Source organism: Phyllostomus discolor, chromosome 4, assembly GCF_004126475.2.
Source record: "Phyllostomus discolor isolate MPI-MPIP mPhyDis1 chromosome 4, mPhyDis1.pri.v3, whole genome shotgun sequence".
NCBI lineage: Eukaryota > Metazoa > Chordata > Mammalia > Chiroptera > Phyllostomidae > Phyllostomus > Phyllostomus discolor.
The window spans coordinates 7,170,019-7,185,223 of record NC_040906.2 but is presented as its reverse complement, the minus strand read 5'-3'; the positions used below and the strand labels follow the sequence as shown (position 1 = coordinate 7,185,223).

Here is a 15,205-nt window from a genome sequence, read left to right as displayed (position 1 = left end):
AACAGCAAATTGCTGTTTCCTCCAACCCGCCCCCTTTCTCTCTCTCTCTAAAGTCAATCAATAAAAAAGAATGAGGTTGGAGAGGTTGGGGGCATGTGTTTGCGCCGGGCCACACGTGAGTGGGAAGTCCCATGAGGGCTGAGAGGCAGGGCGTGGGAACACCGGGTCTGCGTCGCAGAAGGGTCGCAGGCCAACCGCAGGCTGCGGGTCGGGAGTGAATCGATCGAGAAGCCGGGAGGCCGCCCCTGGTGCAGACAGGGGCGGAGCCTGGACGGACTAGAGGCTGGGACGCTTGGGCACGCCACCCAACCGCCTCTCTCACATGAACGACAACAACAACAAAAATGCGCCCTGTCAGATAGATGGTCAGAGGGTGGCCTTGCTCATAAGAAAGACCTTGATGTTTCAACTCGGTGTGAACATTCTGAGTCTGGAGGAAAAAATTACATGGGAAATGGAAGGGAGACACAGGTACTGGCCGCCTAAGATACATTCCCCTACAATTCTGAGAACTCACGTCAGCCCCACGACTTCGGCTTTGCTGGGAGAAGAAACACCCGGCACCAGCCACCCTGAAAATGGAGCTGACATGGAAGGCAGAGGGCAGGTGGCTGGGTGACATTGTCTGGGCCCCTAAATCAGGCCAAGCCTGCGTTCATCCTGCCTATTTGCTACGGGAGCCCATGCACTCCCCTCCCCCTCCTCCCCTCCTTAAGGCTAGCCTCCTTAAGGTGGTGGGTGGTCTGCTGTTTAAAATCCAGGTTTTCTGATGGACACAGAGATGCTGTAAAACTACCTCACGTGAAAAGCAAAAGGCTACCGCACTAGCCTAGTCAATCCTCCTGTTCACAAAAAAATGAATTTAAAAAATAAATGGATGATGAGAGGAAGGGGGAAGGACAGACACTCTGAGGACAGAAAAAAGAGCCTTTTCAAGTGTATCTACCAACTGGATACAATGTAGACCTTTCCAGAATTCTCAGAGACTTCAAACAGGCAAGGAGGGCTTGGGTTTTTCCTAATGGCTTGGGATTTCTTCCGCTGGGCCTCGTCTCTGCAGCCGGACCACGAGGTGCCCAGGTTTATAAAGGTCACACACAACTCTGTAAGCTGTTTGAACGAGCAATGCTAGTCCTAGGAGTTTCTCCGGAGGAAACAGGTGAAAAGCATAAAAGTACAGGCATAAAAAATGATTTTAAAAATGGCAGAAAATAAAGAAGGGGAGAACCTAAATGTCCCCTTCGCAGACCCCATGTCCTCGGTGACCCTTAGAAGCTGGCCTCGCTTGTTTTGTCCCCGCCCCCTCCCCTTCCACACTGTGGGTGGTCTCACCTGCGCCCGTGGCTGAAATCGGGACCGGTATGTGGAAGCCAGCCTCTCCAGCCCAATTCTCCCTGCCCCACATACTTCAGGTCCGTTTATTCCCTTGACCAATCAATGTTCCCTCTGCATAGTCCCTGGGCTCATTCAATTCAAGGCCCCAAGAGAACTTCTCACCCTCCCCTCGAGAAGGTGCTCACCACCCAATAGCACCCCCATCCATGAAGTCGCCTAAAACTTTCTGAAACCTGGCTTGTCCTCATGGATCTTCTCTTAGAGCCAGTCTGTCCACTTCTCTCTTGTCCCCACGGTCACCGCCGGCATCCAGGCCACCAGCAGGGCTCACTGAGGCACTGAGGCACGGTAATGACCCCCTAGCAGGAGTGTCTGACGCTCACCCTCCTCCAACCCACGCTTCCCCGGCAGCCGCGGCGATTTCTCCCCAGTCCTAAAACCCTGCCCCGGCCCTTGCCTCAGCTGTCCGTGGGGCCCCTTCATGGTGTGAGGCAAAGTCCAACCCCTCACCGTGGTGTTCATCGGCCTGTCGGCATTGGCTCCTCCTCGCATCTCTAGCCTGTATCTTCCCTCCATCACCTTGTGAGCCACAGCTCTGCTGAAATTTCGTGCCTTCATTTTGTGCCTCAACTATGCCTCTCTCTCTCTCTCTCTCTCTCCCTCCCCCTCTGGCCTGGACACATGCTGCCAACCCTGTCTTCCTGGGACACTCTTCTCTCCGCACGCAGCCCTAACTCGCTCATCTTGGTGCTGCTTCTCTCTCGGGCCTCAGTGCAGCCATCACTTCCCCCGGAACACTTCCTGACTTCCCTCTGAGCCCCCAGCCTGGGCGGGGGTCCCTCCTCCTGACCTCCGATCCCCCCAGCAGAGCCCCATCCTGTCCCTGATCGTGGTGTCGACACTCTCACGCCCACTACTCCACAGGACGCAGGAGGCCACAGACACGTGTTTTGTTCACTTCTAGATCCCTTGTGACAAGCACAACTGTGACAGGTAGGTGACAGTCAAGGTGACAGGCATGTGAATGACTAAGTCTTCTATCAAATGCGTTATGCCACATTCACGTGATGGAATAACGTGCAGCCATTAGTAAGAATTCTTCAGAAAAACAATTCACAGTACAGGAGAACAACTGGAATGCATTGCTCAGTTTAAGAAGCTCATTACGAAAGAGGATGCGCAGTAAGATCTGAGTTCAGTTTTCTGAAAACAGCCTTTTAAAAAGACTTCGAAGATGTTCGCCTATAATGTAAGGTGGTATATCTCTTGGGGCTGGGATTACAGACATTCTTCTTTGAGCTCACCTAAACACAGATTTCTTTTAAAAACAGGAAGAAGTGACTTTTAAAACAATTCAAAGTTCTATGTAACGTCCTGGGCTGTAAGAGACAAGAGCGCCACGGTCAAGTGCAGTGGCTGTGGACGGTAGTGAGCATGCCGCTCCACGCCACGCCCTGCTTCAGGGTGACCAGGAGCGTAGACTCCATGGCAGTCGAAAGTCAGGAAGGGACGCTAAGAATGACAATTCTTCATAAAAATTACAATCAAATATAATGGGGGCAATTCAAAAGAAGGGCAGCGGGAAATGCCCCAGAAGTGGGCTGCCTTAAATAACGTAAGTATCTACCTTCAGCTGCCTTTCACTAGTACGATGTGAGATGAGAAACAGACTGGAAAAATGGAGTCCAGGAAAGGTTTAATTAACCAAACCTAGAAAATGATGAGGTCATGAACAAGCATTCTTTCACTGCCATGCCTTTCTGTCTGCCAGTTTCTCTCAGGCCCGGGTCCTTCTTTATTTAAGTTGCACGTAGAGGCCGCAGCCTAGATCTGAATAGCTCAGAAGCAGCTTTTAACCAGCAAATGATTCTGCAAACAAGACCTGCAAATGCCAAACCGAAAACAAACAAAAGCACCTCAGGTCTCTGCAAAGTGAACAAAAGAAAGTGGATCTTGGAGGAGAGTCAAAACACGCAGCAGCCAGCGTGCAGTGAGTTTCAAGTCCCAGGAGCCCCAGCCCACAGGCAGCCTCAGCTGCGACTGTGGCTCAGGGGGCCAAGACACTAACTAGGGCTAAACCTCCTCCTTCTGTCCCAAGGAACCCTGGGAAGGAGACCGCGACAGACATACTGTGAGGAGCGGGTGGGAGGAGCCCAGGGAAACAAGAGGGCTGGAGAGCACGACCCCCAAATTCTGTATCCAATCTCTGCCCCAGTCCCCAGGTGAGCCCTGAGCCACACATGAGCGAGGCCCTGAAAGCACAGACGAGAGCTGAGCCCCTCATGGCTGAGCCCAGTGACAGTCGCCTGGTGACTTTAGGAACACTGGCTATTTTGCCTTGATGACCATTTCCTTTCATATGAAATAGTAATGTTGCAATAGTGTTGACATATTTGACACATGCAGCCAACAAATGGCTCCCAGGAACTGAACTCCAGGTGAGCTAAGGGTCCCAACAGAGTTCAGCATCACTGCGCTCAGCAAGCCCAGAGCACCGGGTGGCACCCAACCAGCTGTCGCATGAGGTAGAATTTGGCACAAGAAGGAACTCGGCGCAGCAGACACAACGTGGACCCAGAATCAGACAGACCTGGGCTCACGCCCTGTGCCCACCAGGGCCTCAGAGCCTCAGGATCCGCCTGGCACGGCCGCTGTGGGCATTCAGTGGTGACATGCATGTTCATCACTCTATGCTGGGCGCTGTTCTACATACTGCGTACTCATGCATCCTTGTAACAACCTCATTAGGTCACCCTAATGCCACCTTCACTCTCCAGACGGGGGAAATCGGACACAGAGAGTGTACGTTTACCTGCCCAAGGTCACCAGGTAGTAAGTGATCAAACACAGATTAAAACTCAAGCAGGCAGACAAGTGGATGCAACAACTATGGGACATCTATGTGGTGGAATACTACTCACCCATAAAAAGGAAGAAAGTTTTACCCTTTGCAACAGCATGGATGGACCTGCAGAACATTATGCTCAGTGAAATAAGCCAGTCAGAGAAAGACAAGTATCATATGATTTCACTCATATGGAATCTAAGGAACAGACTGAACTGACACGCAAAACAGAGACAGACTCACAGACAGAGAGCAGGATGCCCACAAAGTGGGGTGGGGGCGGGGGGATTGGACACAAGGAAAAAGGACTCATGGACACGAACAACAGTGTGGTGACTGCAGGGGTGGGGGCAAAGGGGGCTATAAGGGGACTAAATGGTAATGGGAAAAAATACAATAAAAAGTAAACTTGATAATGGGCACAACTGCTAGTAAAAAAAAAAAAACAAAAAAAAACTCAAGCAGAAATCTGCTTGACCCCAGCTGTTAACTGCTAAGTTATGTAGGCTGAACAGTAAATTCACATGCCAAATACAGCACTTAACCCATAGGAGACACTCAACAAGTGGCAAAACGATTGTTATTGTTACTGCTGACACTGTTGTGACTACTGTGAACCACAAGAGAAACAACAGTTAAAGTGCCAGACAAATACTAGCACGTTATGGGTGCAAAAGTAGGCTGTGGCGAAAGTAGGTTTACAGCTGTTGGTATAAAAAAAAACACAACGATTAATAATAATACAAGAATAACCTCTTTCACATACCCACAACCGTAAACCTACTTCGCCCCACCTTGCACACGAATTTTTAAAGCTAAAATGTTTTACGAATGCTACACAATTTGCATGCGCAGATCTGGACACACACTTGAAGAAACCAGAACCTGTGTTTACCTGTTAGTTACAGCCTACCTCTTTTTAAAAACAGAAGCACTAACATCTTATCATTTATCGCTCCGTTCGTCAAGCAGTATACACCTGCGGCACTGAACCGAGCATCGACATGGTTCCCAGAGGAACCCTGAGCTCAAGGTGGGGGTTAAGGCCCAGCCACTCACTACAGGGGAGAGCAGCTGGTCCCCCTGCTCATGGGAGACGCAGGCAGACAAAGTTCCTCCCAGTATTTTTACTTAAACCGCCTCCGAGAAACTGTGCTACGGGAAAAGAAGAGGGGGAAAGAACGAAGAAGAAATATGGACTCGGCTGTAAATCAAAAACTAATCAGCACGCACCAAACGTAGAAATAAAATTTTACGCGCACTTGGTAAGTCTTAATACCCTGCTCTCTTTCCCAAAGGTGAGCCCCTAGAGCACTAGGACCGGCGAGGACCTCGGCTGCTACGATTTCTAAATGAGGTGGTGCTTTAGGGGTGATGCCAAATGTTGAAAGAATAAGAATGGTGTTTTACTCGGGCGTGGTCACTTTATGAGGACGTGTCGCATGCTTCTTATGTAAACACACACGGTTTTATGTGGTCCTAGGAGAGGGCTCGCACCAAAGCCACTCACATCAGGATGCTGGGGAGAACACACCAGCCGTAGAACCGGATAGCTCCTAAATCTTCGTGGGGTAACACGCCCAGGTCCTGAACAACGCCCATTAATCTCAGAGATCATTTCTATGACACTCGTGACCACTGCCTATAAATCCCTTTAAGATGAAAAGCATTTCCACTGACATTTGAGTTGAACAAAAGGATTTATATGGCTAAATCACTCAAGGCTATAAAATGTAGGAAAACAAACAAGAAAACCAGTTTGGATGAAGCTTTGGAGCACGTGGCAATGGGGTTGAACCCTCGGGGCCTTTAGCTCAGCATGAAGTGTTAGACTGAGGCCTTCCCTGGAGTCGCTTAGAGGTTTTGAAACTTCTCTCTGTAAACAGTGCTTGAGTAAACAAGACGGGTTTATTGGCTCAGCAAGGAAATCATATCGGAATCAAAGACTTTTAGGAGTGGGGTTCCTTAAAAGTCACAGTCAACTCGCATCAATTTACAAGGAAACGATGGGCTGGGAGAGATAAAAACTGTATGACTCACCTAAGGTGATATGACTAATTCTCCATCATCATCACCATCATCACCATCATCATCGTCATCATCGCTAACACTTGCCCAGCACTTACAACTTACCAAGCACAGGACCAAGCCCTGTCCTTCGTACCAACTTGCAGAGGGCGCCCCAGTACCACCCCTGTTCTCTAAACAAGGAAAACGAGCCTCAGAGAAGCAAAGGGCTGAAAAAGGTCAGGTCTGTCCCGACTTCAAACCCACAGTGTGACCTGAAGACCCACATTTGTCACCACTCCACTCTCCTGCTGCCTCATCATCAGAACCAGGATCAGGCCTACTGACCTCCGGGCCAGGGAAGGACACTGACTCTCCACATTGGTCAGTGGAGCTTCCAAGGTATAGGATCTGCAGCGTCTGGTAGTGAAATGCAACGTGGCATTCTAACAGTTCCACGGTGGAGAGAAGTGAATCCCTCCCAGAGTGCAATACTTGTCTTCCTGGCAGTCGTGCAAGAGCAGGTAATACAAAGTCTATGCATCTGTAATCCTGTCACAAGGTCAGCAGTAGAAAACATCTCCACATTCATGCTGTTGAAACACACTGGAGAAACGTCACAGGAATCTTCCTACTCTCACTCTGGTCTTTGATTACCCCACCTGCCCTCTACGGCAGGCAGATTTCAGGAGGGTGGGTAGAGCACATGAGACACGCCCTGTGTGATGTGAAGGGTCACGTGTGCAGGAATGACAAGTGTTTTCATCCCTATTGATTTGTTTTTATTCCTTATTAATTTATATGGTATCCTACTTCAAATTCCCAGGTGGGGCCAGGGGAATAAAAATTGAGATGTTGAAGCAAAGATGATGGCTAGACAGTAATATTTAGATTTTACTTATATACATATTTAAATATATTCATATGTGTAAATACAGCAGGCAAAAATGGTAAGTATATATAATTAAACATCTTCAGAATTAAAATGCATTTAATTAAAAAAATAAAGGGTCTCAAAGTTCTAAATCAAACACAAAGACAATATCAAGGCAAAGAGTAAGTACTGAGGTAGTAAAACCAGCTTTTAATTGTTATTTGTTGTTTGTGTCATTCAGTAAGGTAAATGTAAGAAAACCCTCATGACAACTTTATTTTCATTTATCACCCCCACTGTACCCACAGTCTGAAACTGTGCTTTTCAAATATGGACCTAGGCCCTGGCTGGTGTGGCTCAATGGCCTGAGCACTGAACTGTGAACCAAAGGGTCACCGGTTCGATTCCCAGTCAGGGCACTTGCCTGGGTTGTGGGCCAGGTCTCCAGTGGGGGGTGCATGAGAGGCAAACACACATTCAAATATGGACCTAGTGAACATTAAGTAGAAATTCAAAGAAAAGACGGAAGCCTTTGAGAAAGGATAAAATGAAAGTGCGGAAGAACAGACGCCTCCCAAAAGCAGGGAGGAAATGATCGTCACCGCACAAGCTGTCTCTTGGGCCTGCGTGACATTGACCTTCTGGAACAGGTTAAAACAAACACATGCACAAGAGTCAAAGAGGCAGCTACCGGCGAAGGAATTCAGCCTCTAAGGACGTGGCTCAGGCCAGATGGAAAAGCATCCTTGAAGGAAAGAGGATGCACAGGAGAAGGATGGAAAAGGGCGGGATGTGGCCCCATAGCGTTGCAAGCGCCATCCAGAGGGAAACCCCAGTTCTGACTGCTGTCTGGACTGGGGGGAATGGCTGTAAAAGGATTTCACTACACGTACCAAAGACAAAGAAAAAGAAAAAAAATTGTTCTAGCTTTTCCCAGACTTCAAAAGTTTTAGAACCCAACAAACTTTGAATTTATTTTACTTATGACTATGACTACAAAGATCATCTTTAAAAAGTACACAAAAGAGAATTCTTTTAAAGACTATATATATCCAGAGATGGTATCACACAGTGGTTAAAAATGTTAGTTCCGAGTTGCCTGGGTTTAAATTTCTAGCTATATGATCTCATGTGCCTCAGTTTCTCAATGTGTTAAATTGAAACATTAATAGTATCTGAGTCACAGGGTTATTGTGAGGATCAATACACAGACACAGGGAGTAATATCTGTTGACTTTTATAATTAGTTTATTTAATAAATATTTATGAACCTCCCATGAATATAAAATACGGACCTACATGCTCCCTGGGTAGGGTCTGAGGGGCGGGTGACAAAGACAATACCAAGGCAAAGAGTAAGTACTGAGGCAACAAAACCAGCTTTTAATTATTATTTGTTGTTTTTGTCATTCAGTAAGGTAAATATAAGAAAACCCATTCATTCTCTGGCCTCAGAGGATAACACAGGGAAGTAGGACCGACAGTCAACCCAAACAAGGAAAGGAGAAGATGAAAAGGGGGTGGAGATAAATAATCCTTGGAAATAGGTATTAATAATTCACCGAAGCACAATAATGCCCTTATTCTCAGAAAACAAACTAACTCGTTTTGGGATGAAGTGTCATAATATCTGTAATTTACTTAAAGAGTATTTTGCAAGAAACCTATATATGTAAATAAGTTACATATAAAGAACGCATGCCAAAATGTTCATCGCTGGGGAAAAGACAAGAAAGAAAGAAAAGAAGGCAGCAAAGGTCAAGCCCTGGCCCAGAACTCCAGGACACTTCGTGGGCCTGAGACACCTTTCCAGTGTGTTTTCACAGTGTGGCTGACCCGAGAAGGATCCCAGAGACACTGGCCCTTTTTAAAGTGCAAAGTGCTCTATAAATAGACAACCACCCTACGAACAGGGCAGTGGAAGAGGCTGCTGTGAAAATACTAGTCATGCCCTCACTGGTGTGGCCCACGGGGATGAGCATCATCCTGCAAACCAAAAGGCAAAAGGTCGCCGGTTCAATTCCCAGTCAGGGCACCTGCCTGGGTTGCAGGCCAGGTGCCCTGTAGGGGGCACCCGAGAGGCAACCTCACCCTGATGTTTTCCTCCCTGCCTTTTCTCCCTCCCTTCTCCTCTCTAAAAATAAATAAATAAAACCTTTAAAAAATGCTGGTCACCAAGAGATAGGCCAAAGCACATATATCTGTAGCCCACAGACACAGACAACAGTGCAGTGATGGCCAGAGAGAAGGGGGACGGGCTGGGTGGAGGTGGGCAAAGGCAGGGGAAATGGGGACATCGGTAGTCGTGTCAACAATAATAATAATAAAGTTAAAGAAGAGTCACCGGTTATGTGACCCTGCTCAGAGCCTTCAAAGTACGGCAGTGCACCCTTCGGAACGAGAGTACGTCTCCCTCTCCCTGGCCGGACTCCAGTGAAGGGAAAGTCTTCCCACGAAAGCTGCTGAGAAAGTGTGTCTTCTTCCGTTCCGTGCTAGATCATCGTGCGTTCTGCAGGCTTCCTCTAGGCAGCGGGAAGCCGTAAGATGAGGCCCCTAGACAATGCCAGCGACACCCAAGTTTAAAGTACAAGCCATGGACTCACGTTCCTGTGTTTAGACTTGGCCCAGACCCACAGCAACGGCCCGGAGGACTTCTCCACGTGAATGTCACACGGGCTCCTCGGACTCAACGTGCCCCGAAATAGAACGCTTCTCCCCATTCCTTTCTTTCCGTGAACGGCGCGGCCAACAAAAAAGTGGCAGAAACCACCAGCTAGCCACCTCGCTTTGCCTTGCCCCCCCATCCCATCCATCTCCCAACATACCCCCCCCCCCGTATTTTGTCTAACCACCCACATTGTCTCACATTTACAAGCTTCCCTCCCCAGATCCTAGCCTTCAGCATCTCTTTCCTGGACTTCCAGGAGAGCCCCGCCCCCTTTCCTCCTCATTCCCACTCTGGTCTCTGTCCAACCTACACAATGGAATTTTCAAATCCCCACCAAAATTCACCCGCGGTGGGACAGTGATAATTATTAGAAAGTAGTAATGAGAAAGTGGCTCATAGGTATTGAGCTCCTCTCTGGTAGCAATCAAAGCAATAATAACAAAGCGCCCTATAGTCTTCAAAGCCCTTTCACAAAGTCCCCATGTGACCCCCGAATGGCCGTGGAGAAGGCAGTGCCACCACCTCCAGCCCACTCACTCACTGAACACAGGAAGAACTGGGCGCGAGGGAGGAAGTAACAATTTACACACAGTCAGTCAGCTGGCGACCCCGAAGCCCACCCTCGACGAGGGTCACAGCCTACAACCAGACTTCGGTGGCAACTGTCTGACCCAGGCTACAGCAAAGCTGGGAAAAACTCAGAAGTGTTCTACAGAAAAGTGATGACCCCCCAACATTTCCTAATTTTCCTATTGTTTTGGAGACCCCAGGGGAGGGTGAGGAGTGGGGCTTGTCCACCACATTTAATTCCATCCCCACAGGCACACCCAGCTCAAGAGGAAGGCGGGGGGCTGGCCGCAGCCACCCAGCTCCTGTGCTCCCCACCGCCAGGTGAGCAGGAGCCAGGAGATGGGATTCACGTCTTTCGATGATGCTCAGGTCTGTAAGATGTTAAGGGCCATGGGACACCACCTATCACAGGGGCAGCTACCGCCAACCCCGGGCCCTCGGGTGACCCAGTGGTAGGCAGCCCTTCATCGGTGCCCATCCTGGACCCCCGCCCCTTTCGCAGCCTCACAGCCAGGGGCCGCTCAGGGGAATGTTGTGTGTAGAGATGCTTCCTTCCGCCCTCAAACCCCGCATCTCTTCTCCACAGAGGATGCCATTCTCCTCTGCGGTTGTCAGTGTCGCTTCTGTGGGTCAGGAGCCTCCGTGCTGGTTTTAAGGGAAAAAAAATACCTCTAATATCATGTTATTCTTGTAGCATCAAAGGTGTAAAGTAATTCCCTCCATGACATCCCTCCGAGCAGAAATAGAAAGAAAACTTCCTCAAAGTGGAAAATCGTTCTTTAAACGTGCCAGCTTGAGAGCTGTGATTGTCTGTCTGCTTCTGGGTGGGGGTGGGGGGGGGACTTCTCTCGTGTGAAACCATTTTTACAAAGGAAAGGAGCTCTGAGGGAGGAGCATTTCAGGTCTCACTTCCCAGCCACTGCCGTCAGCGCGGCTCAAACAAACTCTCATAGAAACAAATGTTTGCAGCCATAGCTCTTAAGATGTGGCTTTCCAGGTGACTTGAAGTTCCTGAGGTGTTTTAAAGTTGATTGCAAAACAAAAGCAGGTAGGCTTTATGCTGAGAATTTTTTTTTATGTGAAATAGCATCAAAAACCAAATAACTTAACAAAATAGGAATCTGAACAAGTGCACTTCACCACTAGAAAGAAATTCTATTACAGTTATTGGTTTTCAGTGTATAAATAAAAATCACAGACATTCCTAAGTTATTCCTAATATTCAAACATAATTTTAAAGCCACTCTATCACAGAGCTAAAAAACAATCTTATACTTTGTTTCATAAGTGGAATAAAGTAAGAAATTCTCTCATGTAGTGTTTTTCAGATATTTGAAATACAAAGCTGATCAAGTTGGTTTATGACGGAAAACAAAACGTATTCCTTCCTGGGGGCATAGTGTTTACCTTCCGGGCACTGGCAGGTGAACCCGCTGAGACTAGAAATGCAGGTCGCTCCGTTTCTGCACGGGTCTAGGACGCAATAATCGATCTTGGACTGGCAGAGCTCTCCAGTGTAGCCTGAATGAAACAAGAGAGACATTGTGTGAAATATGTTACGCCCAAACTGCCATGAACCATCCCACGAGCTGCCGGAGTCCATTGGCGCCCGTCCACCAAAGGCAGAGGCCCCGAGCGCCCACCTCCCACCAACCCCTTGGTCTGCCTTGGTTTTGCAGCAAGAAACAATCACAGCGATTTAGAATCATAGGTGAAAAAAATCATTAACTTTGCAAGAATCTTGACTGCAAAGACAGGCTTTTCTTCAGCATTAGGTCTGCGTTTTATTTTGAAATTCTAGCCAGAAAGGTCAGAAGCTGAGACTGATGCCACTGTCCCTGTGTGAGAGCTTCCCTCTGACACAGGCAAACAGGACCTGCCGCATTGAAATGACGGGCGCCTTCCCCGGGTCATCCCCATAGCTATAAAAATGGCATTAGGAAAATTCCCAGGTATTAACCTTTTAAAATTTATACTAGTTTAGAGCCAGAAGAAACTCACGACATCCATCCCATACCCTATCCCCCCATTTTAAAGAGAAAGAGACTGACACCTATAATGTCAAGGATATTAATAGGTGAGTACTAATTCTTATTTGAATGACAAGCCCAACTCAGCAACTTCTCCATGAAGCAAGCCCTCGGTGCTGATTTTGCTGAATCATCATGTAACCACACACGCGAGATGAGGAAGGGAGGGCTCACACCTGTTGGAATACCTGTGCAGCCAAAAAGCTTTTAAAAATTCCAATGTTTCTGTTAACTTTGAAAACAAAGCTCTCCAGAGTGACACGTTTGAGAAAAACAACATGCCAGTATATTTTTCATTCTGAAGGGGGAAACAGTTACGAAAACACTTTGGAAAACACGAGATGTAAAATAGAAAGAAAAGAAACTTGCCCTTAGTTCTGTTATGTGAGTGACAGAACTATTAATGCTTTGGAGTATCATTCCCTAACACAACTTGTTATGCACAGGTTATTTTCTACATCATTATAATCATACTGTAACATTCTCCATCTTTCTGGGATAAATATAAACACTTGTCTTTCTGGATTATTAGTCTGAAAGACTGTCATGAGCACCTGAGTCTGCGATTTGCAAAAATATATCAATGATATTGCGAGAGGGGTGATTTGCCTGGGCCTCGGTTCCCTACCTCACAAGTGGAGGTGCTACTTCGCAAGCTCCCTCTTCCTGCATGCTTCGGGAGTCCAGGAGAGCTCTGGCTGGGTAGCTCAGTGGGTTATACAGAGAGTCAGCCCAGTCTGCCAAGGCTGTGGGTTCGATCCCCAGTCAGGGCACATATGAGAGTCAATCAATGAATGCATAAATAAATGGAACAACAAATCCATGTTTCTCTCTCTCTCTCCCTTCCTCTCCTTCTCTCTAAGATCAATTTTTAAAACAAATAAATAAACAGACAAACAGTCCAGGAGACTCCAGCTAACCCCTGGGTATGAGTAGATGGTAAGGTAATTGTGTGAACCAAGAATACAAACACCATGACAAAAATGTCAAAACTTTTCAAAGTATTCAAAGTATTTCAAAATTCCAGAACAAAATATTTGAATATGATACTGTTTTGTTAATAGCCATGTTTTCAAATGAAAGCTCCACATTCAGGAAGAAGGAGATTGAATTATTTTTAAGAGAAATATTAAAATAATATTTTAATATTATTTAAAATAACAGCTAATACTTGTAATAGAGTACTTACATATTTTCCCACACATTAATTCATCCTCACTGCAACCCTATATGAGGGCAGTACTATTGTAATCTCACCCCTTTTACAGATGAGGAAACTGAGGATTAGAAAGGTTAAGTAATTTGCATAAAATCACACAGGGAGTCCAACACCTGAGCCTAAATCCTTATGTATCACATTATGCCTAAGGCAGTGTGCATCGCATCATTAACAAGCATGTATTTAGCATGAAGAGAAAATAGCAGAAAATAACATAGGAAAATATGTGGATACAGGTAAGCACAGAGATAGATACAAACACCATAAGTATTCACCCACAACCCAAGCCTATGTGTGGTTCTGGGGGGCTGGAGGGGCCAAGAATATTTGTTATTTTAAATCCTGCCTTCAAGCGTTCTACAATATGGCTAGAAAAGTGCATTTATGAAAACGACAACCCAGTCCCAATGACAGCTTCTTAGACGCAGTGTGGTTTAAAGTATAAGACGTCATGAATCCTGTCACTACGAAACCTTTGAACTGCGGCCACAGAGTCACAGACACCCTGAAGACCAGCCAGGAGCCCCCTTCCATACCGTCTGTGAGAGGTGTGCGGCCTGCCAGCAGGAGGACGGTGAGAAGAACGCAGGACTCCATGAAGTGAAGCTCTTTAGAAAAAATGTTAACCAACGCTTTCTTTAAACTTCTTGCTTGGGGACTGTAAGCATACTCACATTGGAGAAGCTAGTATGTGAGCATCATATACTCACTCCCGGCTTCAGCGACTGCTGTGCAGTTCCACCTGGCCTCCTCCAGCTTTCATTTGAACCGTGGGGTGTCTTAGAGAAAACTCCATTTCACCCATAAAGACTTCACTATGTATCCTTCACAGAAACAGATTTTTTAAAGGATTTTATTTATTTATTTTTAGAGAGAGAAGGGAGGAAGAAGGAGAGAGAGAGAGAAACATCAATGTGCGGTTGCTGGGGGCCATGGCCTGCAACCCAGGCACGTGCCCTGACTGGGAATCGAACCTGTGATGCTTTGATTCGCAGCGCGCGCTCAATCCACTGAGCTACGCCAGCCAGGGCTTAAAGCAGATTTTTAAAAGATCAGTGTTAATGGCCTTTTTAACGAATGGTTGTCTCATTTACAAACTTAAGCACTTTAATCTATATTTATTAACATCAACAATTTCTTTTTAACAACCACAGTTGTCTGATAATATGCAAATCTTCCTATGAACTTAACTTGCTCTGCATCTAATAGACCGAATACATTAAACTCACAAGCACGTCTTAAATGCCGTTAAAGTGCTCTGGTGCTGGATGCCAGTTTAGTAGCATTTCCATTAAGAAGCTAATCCACACTTGCTGCGTGTGGGATGTTCAGGATGGTCACAGCGGCCCCAGGTCCCACTGGCACTCAGAGGCGGAGATGCTAAAGCCAGGCACTGGGACAGCCCAAAATGACAGCCTTGTCTCATCCAGAGGCCAATGGTCCCCTTCCATGAGGATCCCTGGTCAAGGCTCAGCCACTGTATCACTGCTTCCTTTCCTGGGCTTTAAAGATTTTTAAAATATGGGAAACACAGAACTGCAAATAAAAATGGGTGGTTGGCTAGCCCTGTAAAGTGTGTATGTGTGTATACTGGCACGTCCGTGTGCTCAGTATAACTGGAGGTGAACCAACAGTGGAGGAGCAGAGGAGGGATGGA

At 46.9% G+C, this 15,205-nt stretch overlaps 1 protein-coding gene across 1 annotated transcript in view; it reads right to left on the bottom strand.

Moving 5' to 3' along the window:
• Positions 1-15,205, bottom strand: part of DNER (delta/notch like EGF repeat containing) — a 262,105-nt gene that overhangs the window by 62,370 nt on the left and 184,530 nt on the right. The window contains exon 7 of the mRNA XM_028509617.2: positions 11,707-11,820. Within this exon, the coding sequence (XP_028365418.1) occupies positions 11,707-11,820 (114 nt within the window). The remainder of the gene's footprint in view (positions 1-11,706; positions 11,821-15,205) is intronic.